The 15081-nt window shown below is 37.8% G+C and overlaps 1 protein-coding gene across 2 annotated transcripts; it reads right to left on the bottom strand.

Moving 5' to 3' along the window:
* Positions 1-981: 981 nt before the first annotated feature.
* anks4b (ankyrin repeat and sterile alpha motif domain containing 4B) lies at positions 982-14151 on the bottom strand. 2 transcript variants are annotated; one of them, XM_048186637.1, is made up of 3 exons: positions 14013-14151; positions 7875-8135; positions 983-3876 (listed from the first exon to the last, which is right to left on the bottom strand). In XM_048186637.1, exons 2-3 carry the CDS (start codon positions 8033-8035, stop codon positions 2769-2771), a joined length of 1269 nt encoding a protein of 422 aa, XP_048042594.1. In that variant the 5' UTR covers positions 8036-8135; positions 14013-14151; the 3' UTR covers positions 983-2768. The 2 variants fall into 2 exon arrangements, with proteins under 2 accessions (XP_048042591.1, XP_048042594.1); XM_048186634.1 differs by lacking the exon at positions 14013-14151 and having other exon boundaries at positions 982-3876; positions 7875-8379.
* Positions 14152-15081: the final 930 nt, after the last annotated feature.

A 15081-nucleotide genomic window follows, 5' to 3' on the forward strand; every position in this document is an offset into this window, starting at 1 on the left:
ATAGTAAACATTTATAAACATTTACAAATGATGATTATATTGGTACTGCAAAAATACGAACAAATAAATAATAAATGATTTGTAAATGTGTAAATAGTTGATGTCTGAGTAACACTTTGTTATGTACGGCGAACACATATTCATTATTAACTACAACTTTTGCCTCAATAAACTCCCAATTACTGTAAATATTAGTTGTAGCATTTAAGTTTAGGTATTGGGTAGGATTAAGGGATGTAGAATATGGTTTGCAGAATAAGGCATTAATATCTGCTTTATAAGTACTAATAAACAGCCAATATGTAAGATAATAAGCAACTAGTTAAAAGTGAGAATTCTTCCCCATACTAAAGTGTTTCTGAAGTCTGAATACACACCACAACAAACAAAAAACACATGTGTGACCTTTACAGATTGTGATTATGTGAGTTAATGAATAATGAGTTAACATCAATAGTTTGTCTGATTTGTTCACAACATTTGTAAATCTAAAAAAGTGAATTAGGTGAATTTAAGTTTAAAGAAATTTAGCATTCAAATGTACAACAAATGAAACAAATAAGCTTTTAATCATTGCAAAATTTCTTTTAAAATCATAGATTTTCAAGAAGTGCACGATCATATGAATTGAAAGTTTAAGCATTTTAATTGACATTAAATAATGATCTGTTAATCATAGATGGATGGATGGATGGATGGATGGATAGACACTCAGATCAACAGTCAAATAAAAAACAAAATTACACACAAGGCAGGTTTTGCATTAACTTCTAAATCTAATATTAAAGTGATTTTTCAATTATTTTTGAAACATAACCATTTTACAGTTACTGTCACAACAAATACATTTGTTTTCATGACAAATTTACTGAAACATATTCAATAATTAACAAATTACTAACAGGTAAAGTAAATATAACGAATAAAATGACAAAAAGACACATTGTCAATACAAAAAAATTATGCATCTCTTGATGAAAATAAATGTGATGTTATTTCCATCAAGAGGTGCATCAATTTTTGGTCAAGATCTTGTATTGACAATGCAAGAGGTGAGCACTCTGTAAAGTCTCCACCAGTACATTTCAAAGACTTTCAGTCTTAACTCAGAGGAGCCAATTCATGTGTAAAAATGATTTTTCATGGTCTCTGAACTTTTTATTTATTTATTTATTTATTTATTTTGTACAGTTTTAACCCTGATTAATCTTGGCTTTGTCATCCTGGAATGGCCATGATGTGTCTTCCTACATGGTTGTTTAAGAAATGAAAAGCCACACACTCCATCAGTTAGGGTTAAAAGAACCCTTGCCAAATATATAACATGTTAGAAACATAATAATTACTGTAATAAAGATCTATTCATAGATTCTTAAGTATCTGTCATTTGAATTCCAAACAGCAACTTTATTTTTTTGGCCGAGCAGTGTATAAGCTAATATAGTTCATATATTGAAATGCTCCCGGCTAGAGTTAATTTCTCCAGTGAACTAACATGCATAGTTCACACTGCAGGTAAATGTGGCTCAAATCTGAATTCTTTGCCCACATATTTGTGTCACATCTGTTTTCCCCATGACAGTGTGAACAGTAGTCCTACAAACCACATCAAATCTGATGTCACTCAAGATTTCTAGCAATTCTGCGCTCATGGGAGTCAATATTTTACATACCCAACGATGTTATCAAGACAGTGGCGAAAGGTAGTCAGTAGAAGGACAGTGATGTGTCAGAACTCCTGAGCTATAATACAAGCAAAACTTGAGGGCTCATATCATAAAAGTTTTAAAACTCTGCTCACTCTTGTCACATCATTGTCTTTATTTTTCATATTGCCTGCGCATAATTTCACTGGCTTCCAAGGCAGATCAAACTACAAATAAATGCATAATCACTTACTTTAATGCCCTCTGTGTTTACTTCCGTATGACAGCGCACTGTGTTGCCAAGTCTGCAATTTTCCCACAGAATTAGGTTACTGTTGCCATGGGTCGTTTTGCAACTACGTGGGTTGAAGCGACCACACTAATGTGATATTTAACCCAAGGAGCACGATTTTTACCAGAATATCCCACAGAACTCAACTGGGCTAGTTTTGCACTAGTTTTGAGAAGCAAATTAGTGGATTTTGTGGTAAAAACCTGGCAACCCCATTTGTATTGTTCTTGATGTCTTTCTGTGGTTGAAACGCTGATTGAGAGATTACACGTAAACATATCTATGCATAGACGGTCTGTTCTTCTTCTTCTGCTATTTTTCCTGTTGTGGCAGTTAGCAAGCAGCATTGTATAACCATGTGTGCCTCCTTCTGGATTGGAGTGTGGATCGCCTGTGACTGACTGTATTCGTCGTCTGGCTGCATTAACCGAACTGTGACATTGGTACTGTGATGTTCGGGGCGAATACATGAACCATTACACCTTATTAGATAGATAGATAGATAGATAGATAGATAGATAGATAGATAGATAAAGTGACATTTATTTAGAGATGTATAAGTTACTTTTATTTAAAAGATGAAAAAGCAGCAGAAATCAACATTCTTTGAAAAAAGGGTTGATTCTTAAAAAAATTAGCTGAAGTCAAATGTTTGTTTGTGCATTTAAACTTATTGTACTACATGAAGGACATTTTAACTGGTGTATTAATTTTAAAATCAATGAAATCACAAAGTCAGCTATGAAACAACAACTACATGATAGTAAAGGAGTGTCAGCTGAGAGAAACTGTAAATGTTTGTGTACAGCATGACTGAGTGCAACACGTTATTAAAGGAAGGTGTCCTTCATAACGCCAGGATGCTCCAGTGCAGTTTTCCTGCGAGCTGACGCTTCCAGGATCTTCTTGCGTGGCCCCAGCTGGATGCGGATGCCTTTGAGATCATCATCTGAGCAGAGCATCAGGGCTTCAAGATCCAAGTGTTCACGGGTGAACACAGGACCAAAGTCCAACAGGCCGATCGACGCCAAGAACGAATCCAAGTGTGAGGTCTCCTCTTCCTCATCCAGACCGATCTCCTCTTCATTCCAAGGCAGTTCTGAGTCCTCGTCCAAACCCTCCAGTCCTTCCTCCACAGTTTCAAACAACTCTTGACGGATGAGGAACCCTAGGTCTTCTGTATTACCGCTGGGGAGGTCTTCAGGGTCCATGGCCATTTCCATGGAGAAGTTCCTGCGGAACACCATTTTCCCGAGACCAGGCCTTTCAAAAATAGACTTCACCTGACTGGCTCCCTCATCGTCCGAACCTCGCTCGGCATCGTCATCATCATCCTGAATTTCATCCTGCTCATTGAAGACATCGACAAAACCAGGTTTCTCTTGCGAGCCGCTGTCTTGTTTGACAAAAATGACATTGCCGTCTCCTTGTCTACTCACTGTCCCTTTGTCCTTCTTCCCAAATTTGCGCTGGAGGGTTCCCTTGATTGTCGAAGAGACAGATCCATTGGTGTCTGCAGCAATGATTTTGGAGAACTGATCGCCATTCACACTGCTCAAGGTACCCGTGCCAGACAAGGATCCTCCCTCTGAGACCAAGCCGCCACGGGACATCTTGTCCATCTTACTCTGATGTCTCTTCTTGACCCGTTCGCACTGCTTCACTCTGCGCTCTGCATCTTTAGTGGCCTGATCTTTCAGACGTGCCACCCTTTTGGCGTTCTGGCCTGTCTGTTGGGCGGCAGCAGTGTCCAGGAAGCGGACGCAGTCCATATGGTCTCGAGAGGCAGCCACGTCCATGGGAGTGTGGAAATCATTGTCCAGAGCGAAGAGGTTGGCTCCAAAGTTCACCAAGAAGCTGACGATCTGCATGTGACCATTTGCAGAGGCATGATGCAAAGGCGTGTTCCCCCAGATGTCACTTTTGTTTGGATCCCCCCTACAAGACAGATAATAATGAACATTTGAGCTATTGTACAGAGCAGTCAGCAAATTGATACTTATAATTAGGGGTGCTTGCATCTCTGTTTCTGTTTCTCATACACAGGGTTAAAGGATTAGTTCACTTTCAAATAAAATTTTCCTGATAATTTACTCACCCCCCATGTCATCCAAGATGTTCATATCCTTCTTTCTTCAGTGGAAAAGAAATTAAGGTTTTTGATGAAAACATTCCAGGATTTTTCTCCATATAGTGGACTTCAATGGCCTCCAGATGGTTGAAGGTCAAAATTACAGTTTCAGTGCAGCTTCAAAGGGCTTTAAACAATACCAGATGAGGAATAAGGGTCTTATCTAGGGAAACGATCAGTCATTTAAAAAAAAAAATGTAAATGTATATGCTATAAATAAACAAATGATCGCCTTTGTAAGTACTTCCGCTTTCCATATTCTTCAAAAAGCTTACACTGTATGTCCTATGCCTTCCCTATTCTACTTACGGAAAGAAAAAAAAACATTGAAAATGACAGATCATTTCTCTAGATAAGACCCTTATTCCTCGTCTGGTATCGTTTAAAGCCCTTTGAAGCTGCACTGAAACTGTAATTTTGACCTTCAACCATCTGGAGGCCATTGAAGTCCACTATATGGAGAAAAATCCTGGAATGTTTTCATCAAAAACCTTAATTTCTTTTCCACTGAAGAAAGAAGGATATGAACATCTTGGATGACATGGGGGTGAGTAAATTATCAGGAAAATTTTATTTGAAAGTGGACTAATCCTTTAAGGGGTTTGTCCATGTGCTTGTACTATGGACATGAATAGCACCTCAAATCATGGTGCGTGTTGAAAAAAGGTGCTGTTACTTTCCTAAATGATCGTTATGGCAGCAGTAACCTGGGCAGAAAATTCACATTACATTGAAACAGGGACTTGAGACATATCTAGAAGATATTATAGAGACTTGAGGGCTACGGGCTCTTTTGACTTAGACTTTGACTATTAAGAAACCACAAAGAACAACCTAGAAACCAACTAGCAGTGCCTTAGCATCCACCCAGTGTGAAGTATTTGAGACTGGACTCGGTCCATCTCGAGTCTGAGTCCAAGACCAAATTCTCATGGTCTTGGTTTTGTCATGGACTCTGGAGCATTAGGACTCCATCTTGAGTCTAGTCTTGAGTACTTAAACACTATACATATACGTTTTGTGGTCTGTGCCCACTCGTGCATATGATCCACCAAAACCAGGCTTTATTAACTCTAAAGAAAAGCATATTTACGCTGACTTTGCTGAAAGATCTTGCAGTGCTGGTCACCAGCATAAGGTACAGTAGGTTTTGCATGCTGGGACCAGCTACACCAGCTCAGTTTTCCTTGAGAAAAGCATTACTACGCTTGTCCACCAGCTAGACCAGCCTGGATCAACATGGAATTCATTCTGGTTTATGCTGAATTTTTCAGCAGGGAAACTGGACTCGACCCAGTTATAATCTCAATCTTGACTCTGGCAAGAAGAAGTCATCAAACGCTCAGCAATGTTCAGCATTCATTCACAACACTCTAGTATCATGAAAATATAGTGTAATTTAAGGCAAGTAAATAAAAACCCAAACACAACAAGGATAGCTATTAATATAAAGTTTATTAATTGTTCTAATTCTATGAGAATAGGGAAGTCCACATCACACCTATAAAGATAGTGACACAGAGGAACGATATAGTTAGAAAGACACTCTCTGAACATTTTTTTTCCAGCTGATGAATGATAAAAATATTGACAGCCAATCAGAATCCATCCTGCTTTGAAGACACGAGATAACTGCTGTGTGTTTATAGTAATCAGTCTTATCATCCGTTGGTATGGACACTAATAGTTATAGTCACTGTTATTGATATTCTTGGTCTGAACAGGCCTTAAAGGGCACCCATTATGCTTTTTCCTTTAGTATGGAATATAGCTATTTGTGCACGTAAGCAATCCTCAGTTACAAGGTACAAAGTTCACAGCAGATGCCTAAAACGCCTTGTTTGTAGACCTGCCATTTCCGTGATTAGCCATGCCACCAGAACAGTTGGGTAAATGATTTTGCTATGTCAAGGTGACACTCTTATTATCTCATTATCAGACTCTGGCTCAAACGGGTTCGGCAATGCCTATGCCATATTTACCATAATACTGTTTACAGCAGCTCATGAATCCTCAGAAGCTGAAAACTGATTATGTTAAGGGGCGTTACATTTCACACACAATCTCTAAGCGGTAGAACAATCACAACAGATTGGGCCAGCTGACCAACCAGAGAAGATGGAGTTAAAACAGTGTTTCAGGCTTAGAGTGAAAAGAGGTTGTTTTTTATCTTTAAATCATGAAAATGTATACATTTTCTCCAAAATATGAACTTGTAAACAAGCATAATATGGGCACTTTAAGACAAAATAAATCAAAATCTTTTTTACCTGTTGTGGACTCATTAGTCCGCAACAGCAATTAAAATTCCACCCTCACATATTTTCTTGTAATTTCTCGAAGCTTGAAGTTATAATCATCCAAAGAGTTAATATGTAACCTGCTGTAAAATGAAAGTCCAGAGGTACACCCATAAAATCTCTGATTACAATATCTACAAGAACTTATCTCTTTGAGCACCATCTGTTCATCAGTGGATGAGGCACACAGTATTCAAGACCAGAAACGCCTTTTACTGACCTGGCATCCAACAAAGCACATTTAGAAAGGTGCTTGTACTGTTTGAGAGCCAACCATGACAATCAGTGCTCATTGAGTGAGTTCGGCCCAAATGCTGCACTGAATAAATAAACTCTACCCTGAGCTAATGCTGGATAAACTGTGGAAGGATGAAGAGGCCTATTGTTCCTGATTTGCATAACTAATTTGTCTGATTAAACTCTTGGCATCAACTCTGGGAATTTTACAAACGTTGTATGCAGCAGATCATGCAAGAAAGAAATTCAGATGAGGACACAGAGCTACCCAGAGAGACACTAAACAAATAGTGCAATTCTAATAAGCTTTCCTTTTTATCATACTGAATATTTTATTGATGACATCAGTTTCAAACTGTAGCAATATATAAGACATTTATGTGATTTGCTGTAGTAAACACATGAGTGATGACTGATTTTCTCATAAAGCAAGAAGACTAAGGGAACCGCCCAAAGGTCATAAAGCTGGTTTAATCCAGAGAATCTGTTGTAATGTGTAATAACTGCTTATGAAAAAGAAATACACTTCAGCATACTTTTTTTAAAAGAAGAGTACTTATAATGGAAAAATACACTTTAAAAAAGAATATACTTAAGTGTGAACTGAATGCAATGCTTCGAGACACTTTATTGAATGCTGCCATTCAATTACAATGTATTATACTTTAAATGCATTTATTGTTTTTTGACCCACTTAAGTAGGACTTAAGTACATCTTTATATGTAAGTTCATAATTATTACTTCTATTGTCGTTGAAATATGGTGAAAGTCACTGCTGACAAGCATTTATGATAAACTAAACATAATTTCTGTTGAAACTTGTCGTGTAATTGTGTGTAAATAAGTATATTTAAAATATATTAACTTTAAATGTGATATTGAATAACACACTACAGTTTTAATTATAATCAAGTACTTCACATGTGTTTAATAAGTACATTTGATGTTAGTCAACACATCAAATGTACTTATTAAAACTTTTAATTTGACATTATTGCAAAGTGCACTTAAGTGGCCTTTTATTTCATTATATTATATTATCTACTTTTAAATTCTTAAGTACACTACAAGTGCACTATTCAATATGATTAAGCAAACAAGGTACTCACTGTAATGACCAAAATAATAAGGTAACAACCATTGTAAAACTTAAAATAAAACAAATATTATTTTGGATGAAAGCACAATGTAACGATTTTTTATTAAATGTTTAAACCTACAATGAACATGATTAGTATAGAAAGTGTTGTAGGTTTTCTGAGCTCACCCTCTGCTACATATCAGCTGAAGAGCTTCAATGTGTCCGTGGTAAGCGGCCCAGAGAGTGGGTGTCATGCCGTCCTCATCCGGGGTGTTCAGGTCTTTTCTTGTGGCTTCTTTCAGTAGATCCAAATAGCCATCAATGGCTGCTTTGTGATATCGTGACATGATGGCTGTAATAACTCTCTCTCTCTTCTTCAGCAAGTAAAATGTATCTTGTGAAGTGTTACAGGAGCAGACATCTCTCGCTTGCGTTCTGTCTCTGTGTCTGAGGGAGGAGAAACTCTGATCACACTGCCTGGACACGACATCAATATCACTGTCATAAACTAAAGTCCAGTCTGAGCTGTAATCGTTTACCAGACGCACACCATCAGTGTTAGTTTGACAGAGATCTAGACAGGGCAAACTGCTCGCTCCTTTTGTTATAGTTTTCATTTGATCATTTCAAATAACAATATCTTGAAAAGCTATATCATTACATGAATTTAGAAGTCAGGAAAGTAATTTATTTTTAAATCTAGTTAACATTATTGTCTTTTTTTTTCTGTTATTGTAACGATGCCACTTGCCCCTAACTAACACATCATGCTTTAACTGTGTATGTCGGTAACACTTTAGAATACTGATCCTTCATTAATGAATAACTACACAGGAACAAATGAGTAATGCATTATTAACACTCTAGTAACTACTATTAACTAACAAGTAACTCTGATGAATGAATTAGTAAGTAATAGTGCTCAGCTGAAGGTGGTAGTTCACTATTAACTAATCAGTAACTACTGTTTTTTTCATACCTCCCAGAGAACTACTAAGAACTACTATATACAAGTTCGTAATTAATGTGAATAATGAATAATGTATAATTAATTCTATAGTAAAGGCTTTGGTAAACCACTAGTAATGAGTGAAGTATTACCAAATACCTAAGAAGGAATTACTAATTATTTGGATCAGTATTCTAAAGTGAAAAACATGATAACTCTCTAGTAACTACTGAAGTCACTGTAAACTTTTGAGGTTTTTGTAAAGTATTGGATAGTAATAACTCAAGAGTTACTATATAACTCTAAAGTAACTACTACTTTTTTGGATCAGTATTCTAAAGTGAAGATCATAGTAACCCACAAGTAATTACTCAAGTGTTACTACATCTTTCTAAAGGAACTACTAATTATTTGGATCAGTATTCTAAAGTGAAAAACATGATAACTCTCTAGTAACTACTGAAGTCACTGTAAACTTTTGAGGTTTTTGTAAAGTATTGGATAGTAATAACTCAAGAGTTACTATATAACTCTAAAGTAACTACTACTTTTTTGGATCAGTATTCTAAAGTGAAGATCATAGTAACCCACAAGTAATTAGGGCCCAAGCGAAAATTCGCGCAGGGCCCTCTTGTTTTTCTAAGGATTATTATTATTTTTTTTTTTTTTTTTATTAGGGCCCAAGCGAAAATTCGCGCAGGGCCCTCTTGTTCTTCTAAGGATTATTATTATTTTTTTTTTTTTTTTTTTTTTTTTTTTTTTCCGTCTTCCGGGGCTTTTTGGGGGCCTTAACATGCTCAAAAACTCTTGAAAATTGGCACACACATTGGAATCCGCGGCCATTAGGACGCCGGAGAGGCTGGTACCCGGGCGTGGCAGGGGGCTCGACAGCGCCCCCTTGAAAAAAGTCTGAAAATTTGGTCCATATATTAAACACGCTTGCACGTATTAGTATGAAACTCAGTACACATATAGACCTCATCGGGCCGAACAACTTTCGTGCTCTAAGTTAAACACCACGCCAACAGGAAGTCAGCTATTAAGGGTTGTTTGAAAAACGCATGCTCTGGAATTTGATATACTCCTCCTAGACGATTAATCCGATCGCCACCAAACTCGGTCAGCATGAAGTCAAGACACTGATGATTAAAAATTGCCAGGGGATTTTTGATATCTCGAACGGTTTGGCCGTGGCGAGGCAACGAATTTATGGCGAGAAAAAGGAAACAGGAAATGTGTTATAACGTCTGCATACATATATTGATCTTTATGAAACTTCACGAGTGTGTTCGTTATAGGAGTCTGATCACATGGATGTGACTATTGTGAGTCAAAGTTATAGCGCCACCAACTGGCAGCAGGAAGTGTATCACTTTTTGAAATGTTTTGAGATCACCCTCTTATTTTTACCTGATTTGCTTCAAACTTCATCAGTGTAATGTCAATACACAGCAGATGTAGACCTATGACAGGATTTTTGATATTTGAAATATTGTTGCCATGGCAACAGGTCAAACTGTAATAATATTCTTGAGTGTTTTTGAGGCTCTTAACATGCTTCAAATTGCATGAAACTCGACACACACATCAATATTGTCAACCAGTAGACATGGACAAAGCCATAGAAATGGGCGTGGTGGAGGGGCTCAGTAGCGCCACCTTTTGACAAAAGTGGGGGGGTTAGTTTTTCCTACAATCACCAAACTCGGTACACATATTGTTCTCATCAAGCCGGACAATTTTCTAATTTACATTCATTAGCTCCGACCAACAGGAAGTCAGCTATTTTGGTTTGAATGTTAATTTTTTGAAAAAACAGGCTATGAATTTTATACTACTGCTCCTACAGGGTTTATCCAATTTACACCAAACTTTTTTTAACTTGTTGCTAACACATTGAAGTTGTTTAATTGCAAACGGATTTTGGATATCTCAAACGGTTTGGCCGTGGCGAGGCAACGAATTTATGGCAAGAAAAGGGAAACAAAGTGTTATAACTTCTGCATACATTAATTGATTTTGATGAAACTTCGGCTTAGTCTTCGTTGTACAAGGCTGATCACATGGATGTGACTATTGTGATTCAAAGTAATAGCGCCACCAACTGGAAGCAGAAAATGTGTCACTTTCAGCATACATTGAGATCACCCTCTTATTTTTACCTGATTTGCTTCAAAATTCATCAGAATAATGTTAAAACTTGGCACATGTAATCCTTTGAAAATGGGCAGGGAGGAGGGGCTCTATAGTGGCACCTTGTAGTGCAGTAAATGTGGAGTGAATTTGACATAGTCCTTTGATGTTTAACCGTTTTAAGTGCCTATTGCCCGCTGTGCACAGTTGCCCTGAAGCCACCGGGGTGGCGGTGCCACCGGGCTTGGGCCCGCCATCGCTGCTCGCAGCTATATTTATTTTTTTTTTTTATTTTTTTTCCGTCTTCCGGGGCTTTTTGGGGGCCTTAACATGCTCAAAAACTCTTGAAAATTGGCACACACATTGGAATCCGCGGCCAACAGGGCCGGGCAGAAGCTGGTACCCGGGCGTGGCAGGGGGGCTCAACAGCGCCCCCTTGAAAAAGGTCTGAAAATTTGGTCCATATATTAAACACGCTTGCACGTATTAGTCTGAAACTCGGTACACATATAGACCTCATCGGGCCAAACAACTTTCGTGCTCTAAGTTAAACGTCACGCCAACAGGAAGTCAGCTATTAAGGGTTGTTTGAAAAACGCATGCTCTGGAATTTGATATACTCCTCCTAGACGATTAATCCGATCGCCACCAAACTCGGTCAGCATGAAGTCAAGACACTGATGATTAAAAATTGCCAGGGGATTTTTGATATCTCGAACGGTTTGTCCGTGGCGAGGCAACGAATTTATGGCGAGAAAAAGGAAACAGGAAATGTGTTATAACGTCTGCATACATATATTGATCTTTATGAAACTTCACAAGTGTGTTCGTTATAGGAGTCTGATCACATGTATGTGACTATTGTGAGTCAAAGTTATAGCGCCACCAACTGGCAGCAGGAAGTGTATCACTTTTTGAAATGTTTTGAGATCACCCTCTTATTTTTACCTGATTTGCTTCAAACTTCATCAGTGTAATGTCAATACACAGCAGATGTAGACCTATGACAGGATTTTTGATATTTGAAATATTGTTGCCATGGCAACAGGTCAAACTGTAATAATATTCTTGAGTGTTTTTGAGGCTCTTAACATGCTTCAAATTGCATGAAACTCGACACACACATCAATATTGTCAACCAGTAGACATGGACAAAGCCATAGAAATGGGCGTGGTGGAGGGGCTCAGTAGCGCCACCTTTTGACAAAAGTGGGGGGGTTTGTTTTTCCTACAGTCACCAAACTTGGTACACATATTGTTCTCATCAAGCCGGACAATTTTCTAATTTACATTCATTAGCTCCGACCAACAGGAAGTCAGCTATTTTGGTTTGAATGTTAATTTTTTGAAAAAACAGGCTATGAATTTTATACTACTACTCCTACAGGGTTTATCCAATTTACACCAAGCTTTTTTTAACTTGTTGCTAACACATTGAAGTTGTTTAATTGCAAACGGATTTTGGATATCTCAAACGGTTTGGCCGTGGCGAGGCAACGAATTTATGGCAAGAAAAGGGAAACAAAGTGTTATAACTTCTGCATACATTAATTGATTTTGATGAAACTTCGGCTTAGTCTTCGTTGTACAAGGCTGATCACATGGATGTGACTATTGTGATTCAAAGTCATAGCGCCACCAACTGGAAGCAGAAAATGTGTCACTTTCAGCATACATTGAGATCACCCTCTTATTTTTACCTGATTTGCTTCAAAATTCATCAGAATAATGTTAAAACTTGGCACATGTAATCCTTTGAAAATGGGCAGGGAGGAGGGGCTCTATAGTGGCACCTTGTAGTGCAGTAAATGTGGAGTGAATTTGACATAGTCCTTTGATGTTTAACCGTTTTAAGTGCCTATTGCCCGCTGTGCACAGTTGCCCTGAAGCCACCGGGGTGGCGGTGCCACCGGGCTTGGGCCCGCCATCGCTGCTCGCAGCTATATTTACTCAAGTGTTACTACATCTTTCTAAAGGAACTACTAATTATTTGGATCAGTATTCTAAAGTGAAGATCATGGTAACCCACTAGTAATTACTTAAGTGTTACCAAATATATCATAAGGAATTACTGTACAAAAACATACAAAAACATCAAAAGTTTACAATGACTTCTGTAGTTACTAGAGAGTTATCATGTTTTTCACTTTAGAATACTGATCCAAATAATTTGTAATTCTTTATTAAGTATTTAGTAATACTTCAGTCATTACTAGTGGTTTACCAAGGCCTTTACTTTAGAATTAATTATACATTATGCATCATTCATGTTAATTATGAACCTGTATATAGTAGTTCTTAGTAGTTCTCTTAGAGGTATGAAAAAACAGTAGTTACTGATTAGTTAATAGTGAACTACCACCTACAACTGAGCACTATTACTTACTAATTCATTCATCAGAGTTACTTGTTAGTTAATAGTAGTTACTAGAGTGTTAATAATGCATTATTCATTTGTTCCTGTGTAGTTATTCATTAATGAAGGATCAGTATTCTAAAGTGTTACAGTGTATGTCTTATACCTTTTTTTTATTCTTTTTTGTGAGAGTTCTATGACAAATTTCATGGCAAGTAAAGATACTAATATCAGTGTCCTTGTGGTGTACTTGTAAGTGTACTATTTCAATACTACTTGGGACTAAATCAGCCCACTTTGTAGTGTGTAAAAGTATACTTAAAAGTACACTTTAAGTGTAGCAGTATTAAACTTTGAGTACACAACTAGTTTACAACCAAGTTTTTCATTTGTACTGCAACTATACTAAGTGAACATAGGCCGATACTTGTAGCACATTTTTTAGTTTATGAAAGTACACTTTGAAGTATACTCTCCTTAAACTGCTAGTTTATCTTTTTTTTTTTTTTCACTTTGTGTAATGTTGCTGTTTGAGCGTAAACAACATCTGCAAAGTTACGATGCTCAAAGTTCAAAGCAAAGGGAGATATTTTCTTTTACAGAAATCACTTTTTAAGGACTACAACAAATGGCTAGTAGGGACATCACAACCCCCAAAATTTACATAAACCCTGCTGGGAACACACAACAAAGGGGGTGAGGCCATGATGGGCTGCTTTGAGTTGTTGTAGTAGAGTGTTGTTGCCATGCAGTCATTTTCGGCTGGACTGCTTCACAAATGAGGGTCAATTCAACGCTGCATTTGCACAAAAGATTAACATGACGACACATGCTAGTCGATGAGTAGAATCAACTCCACAGCAACTACATAAATTTATTCACTAACCATTCAGAAATGTCCAGATGCATCCTACAAGTTGTAATTTCTTCCAGAGTCTCTCCATCAGTGTCCGACTACTGACAATCGCCATTTTGGCTGCGTGAGATTCTCCAGCTTTGTTGTTGTTGAGCAACTGAAGCATGAGCTGTTAAAGCTCCGCCCTCTTCTGGATAGGGGGCCTGGAGCAGCAGCTCATTTGCATTTAAAGGGACACACACAAAAACGGCATGTTTTTGCTCACACCCAAATAGGCGCAAATTTGACATGCTATAATACATTATCTGTGGGGCATTTTGAACTGAAACTTCACAGACACATTCTGGGGACACCAGAGACATATTATATCTTGTAAAAGGGGCATAATAGGTCCCCTTTAACTGTACTTTCAGTATATTTTTAGTAAATTAAGTAAATTATGTACACTACCAGAGGACTACACAAAAATTCACATAGCTACTCAGAATTAGGAACATAGCTGTTTTCTTTATAAATCAATATTTTCAAACAATGTAAGCTTGTAAGTATGTAAAACTATCTGAAAAAGTATGTAGTAGGTTAATCAATCAAAAGAGTAAACACAACCACAAGCCAAGTAGCCTAGAATACTTAAAGGTGCAGTATGTAGAATTTTCTGTCCACTAGAGGTCTATTCAAAACAAAGGCGTAGCTTGATGACGCCAAGTTTGAGCGCGGAATCTTGGGACATGTGGTCTTCACCTCAACGGCCAGTGGAAAAGAAGGATAGGACTCAGCAAGAAATCATGTTCATGGAAGCAATTATTAACGTTACTGTAGTATGAAGCAGAGCAGGACTGAGTGTTGTGGGAGCTGAACGAGGCCGCTGGAGCGATTGCGCAACACTCGCCTCACGAGCAGCGGGACTTTTATTATGACACAGTCGCCGGCGCCGCTTCCGCTTTTCCGGTCATGAGTATGAGGTAACACATCTCTGTTTATCATATTAGATACATTTGAGAGTGTTGAAAATGATGTTATAACGTTACTCTGTGCGTTCGCTCGGCGGCTGCTGTGAGACACTTGTTTGAGACACACTGCAGTAAGAGATCGGTTTTAG

This window comes from Megalobrama amblycephala, linkage group LG1, assembly GCF_018812025.1.
Source record: "Megalobrama amblycephala isolate DHTTF-2021 linkage group LG1, ASM1881202v1, whole genome shotgun sequence".
NCBI lineage: Eukaryota > Metazoa > Chordata > Actinopteri > Cypriniformes > Xenocyprididae > Megalobrama > Megalobrama amblycephala.

Bases quoted from the DNA above. Each gene is read 5' to 3' on its own strand.
- anks4b (XM_048186634.1), bottom strand. From the start codon at position 8,305: ATGAAAACTATAACAAAAGGAGCGAGCAGTTTGCCCTGTCTAGATCTC. The intron at 3,877-7,874 runs GTGAGCTCAGAA...TCTGTCTTGTAG, and splicing joins CAGCTGATATGTAGCAGAGG to GGGGGATCCAAACAAAAGTG.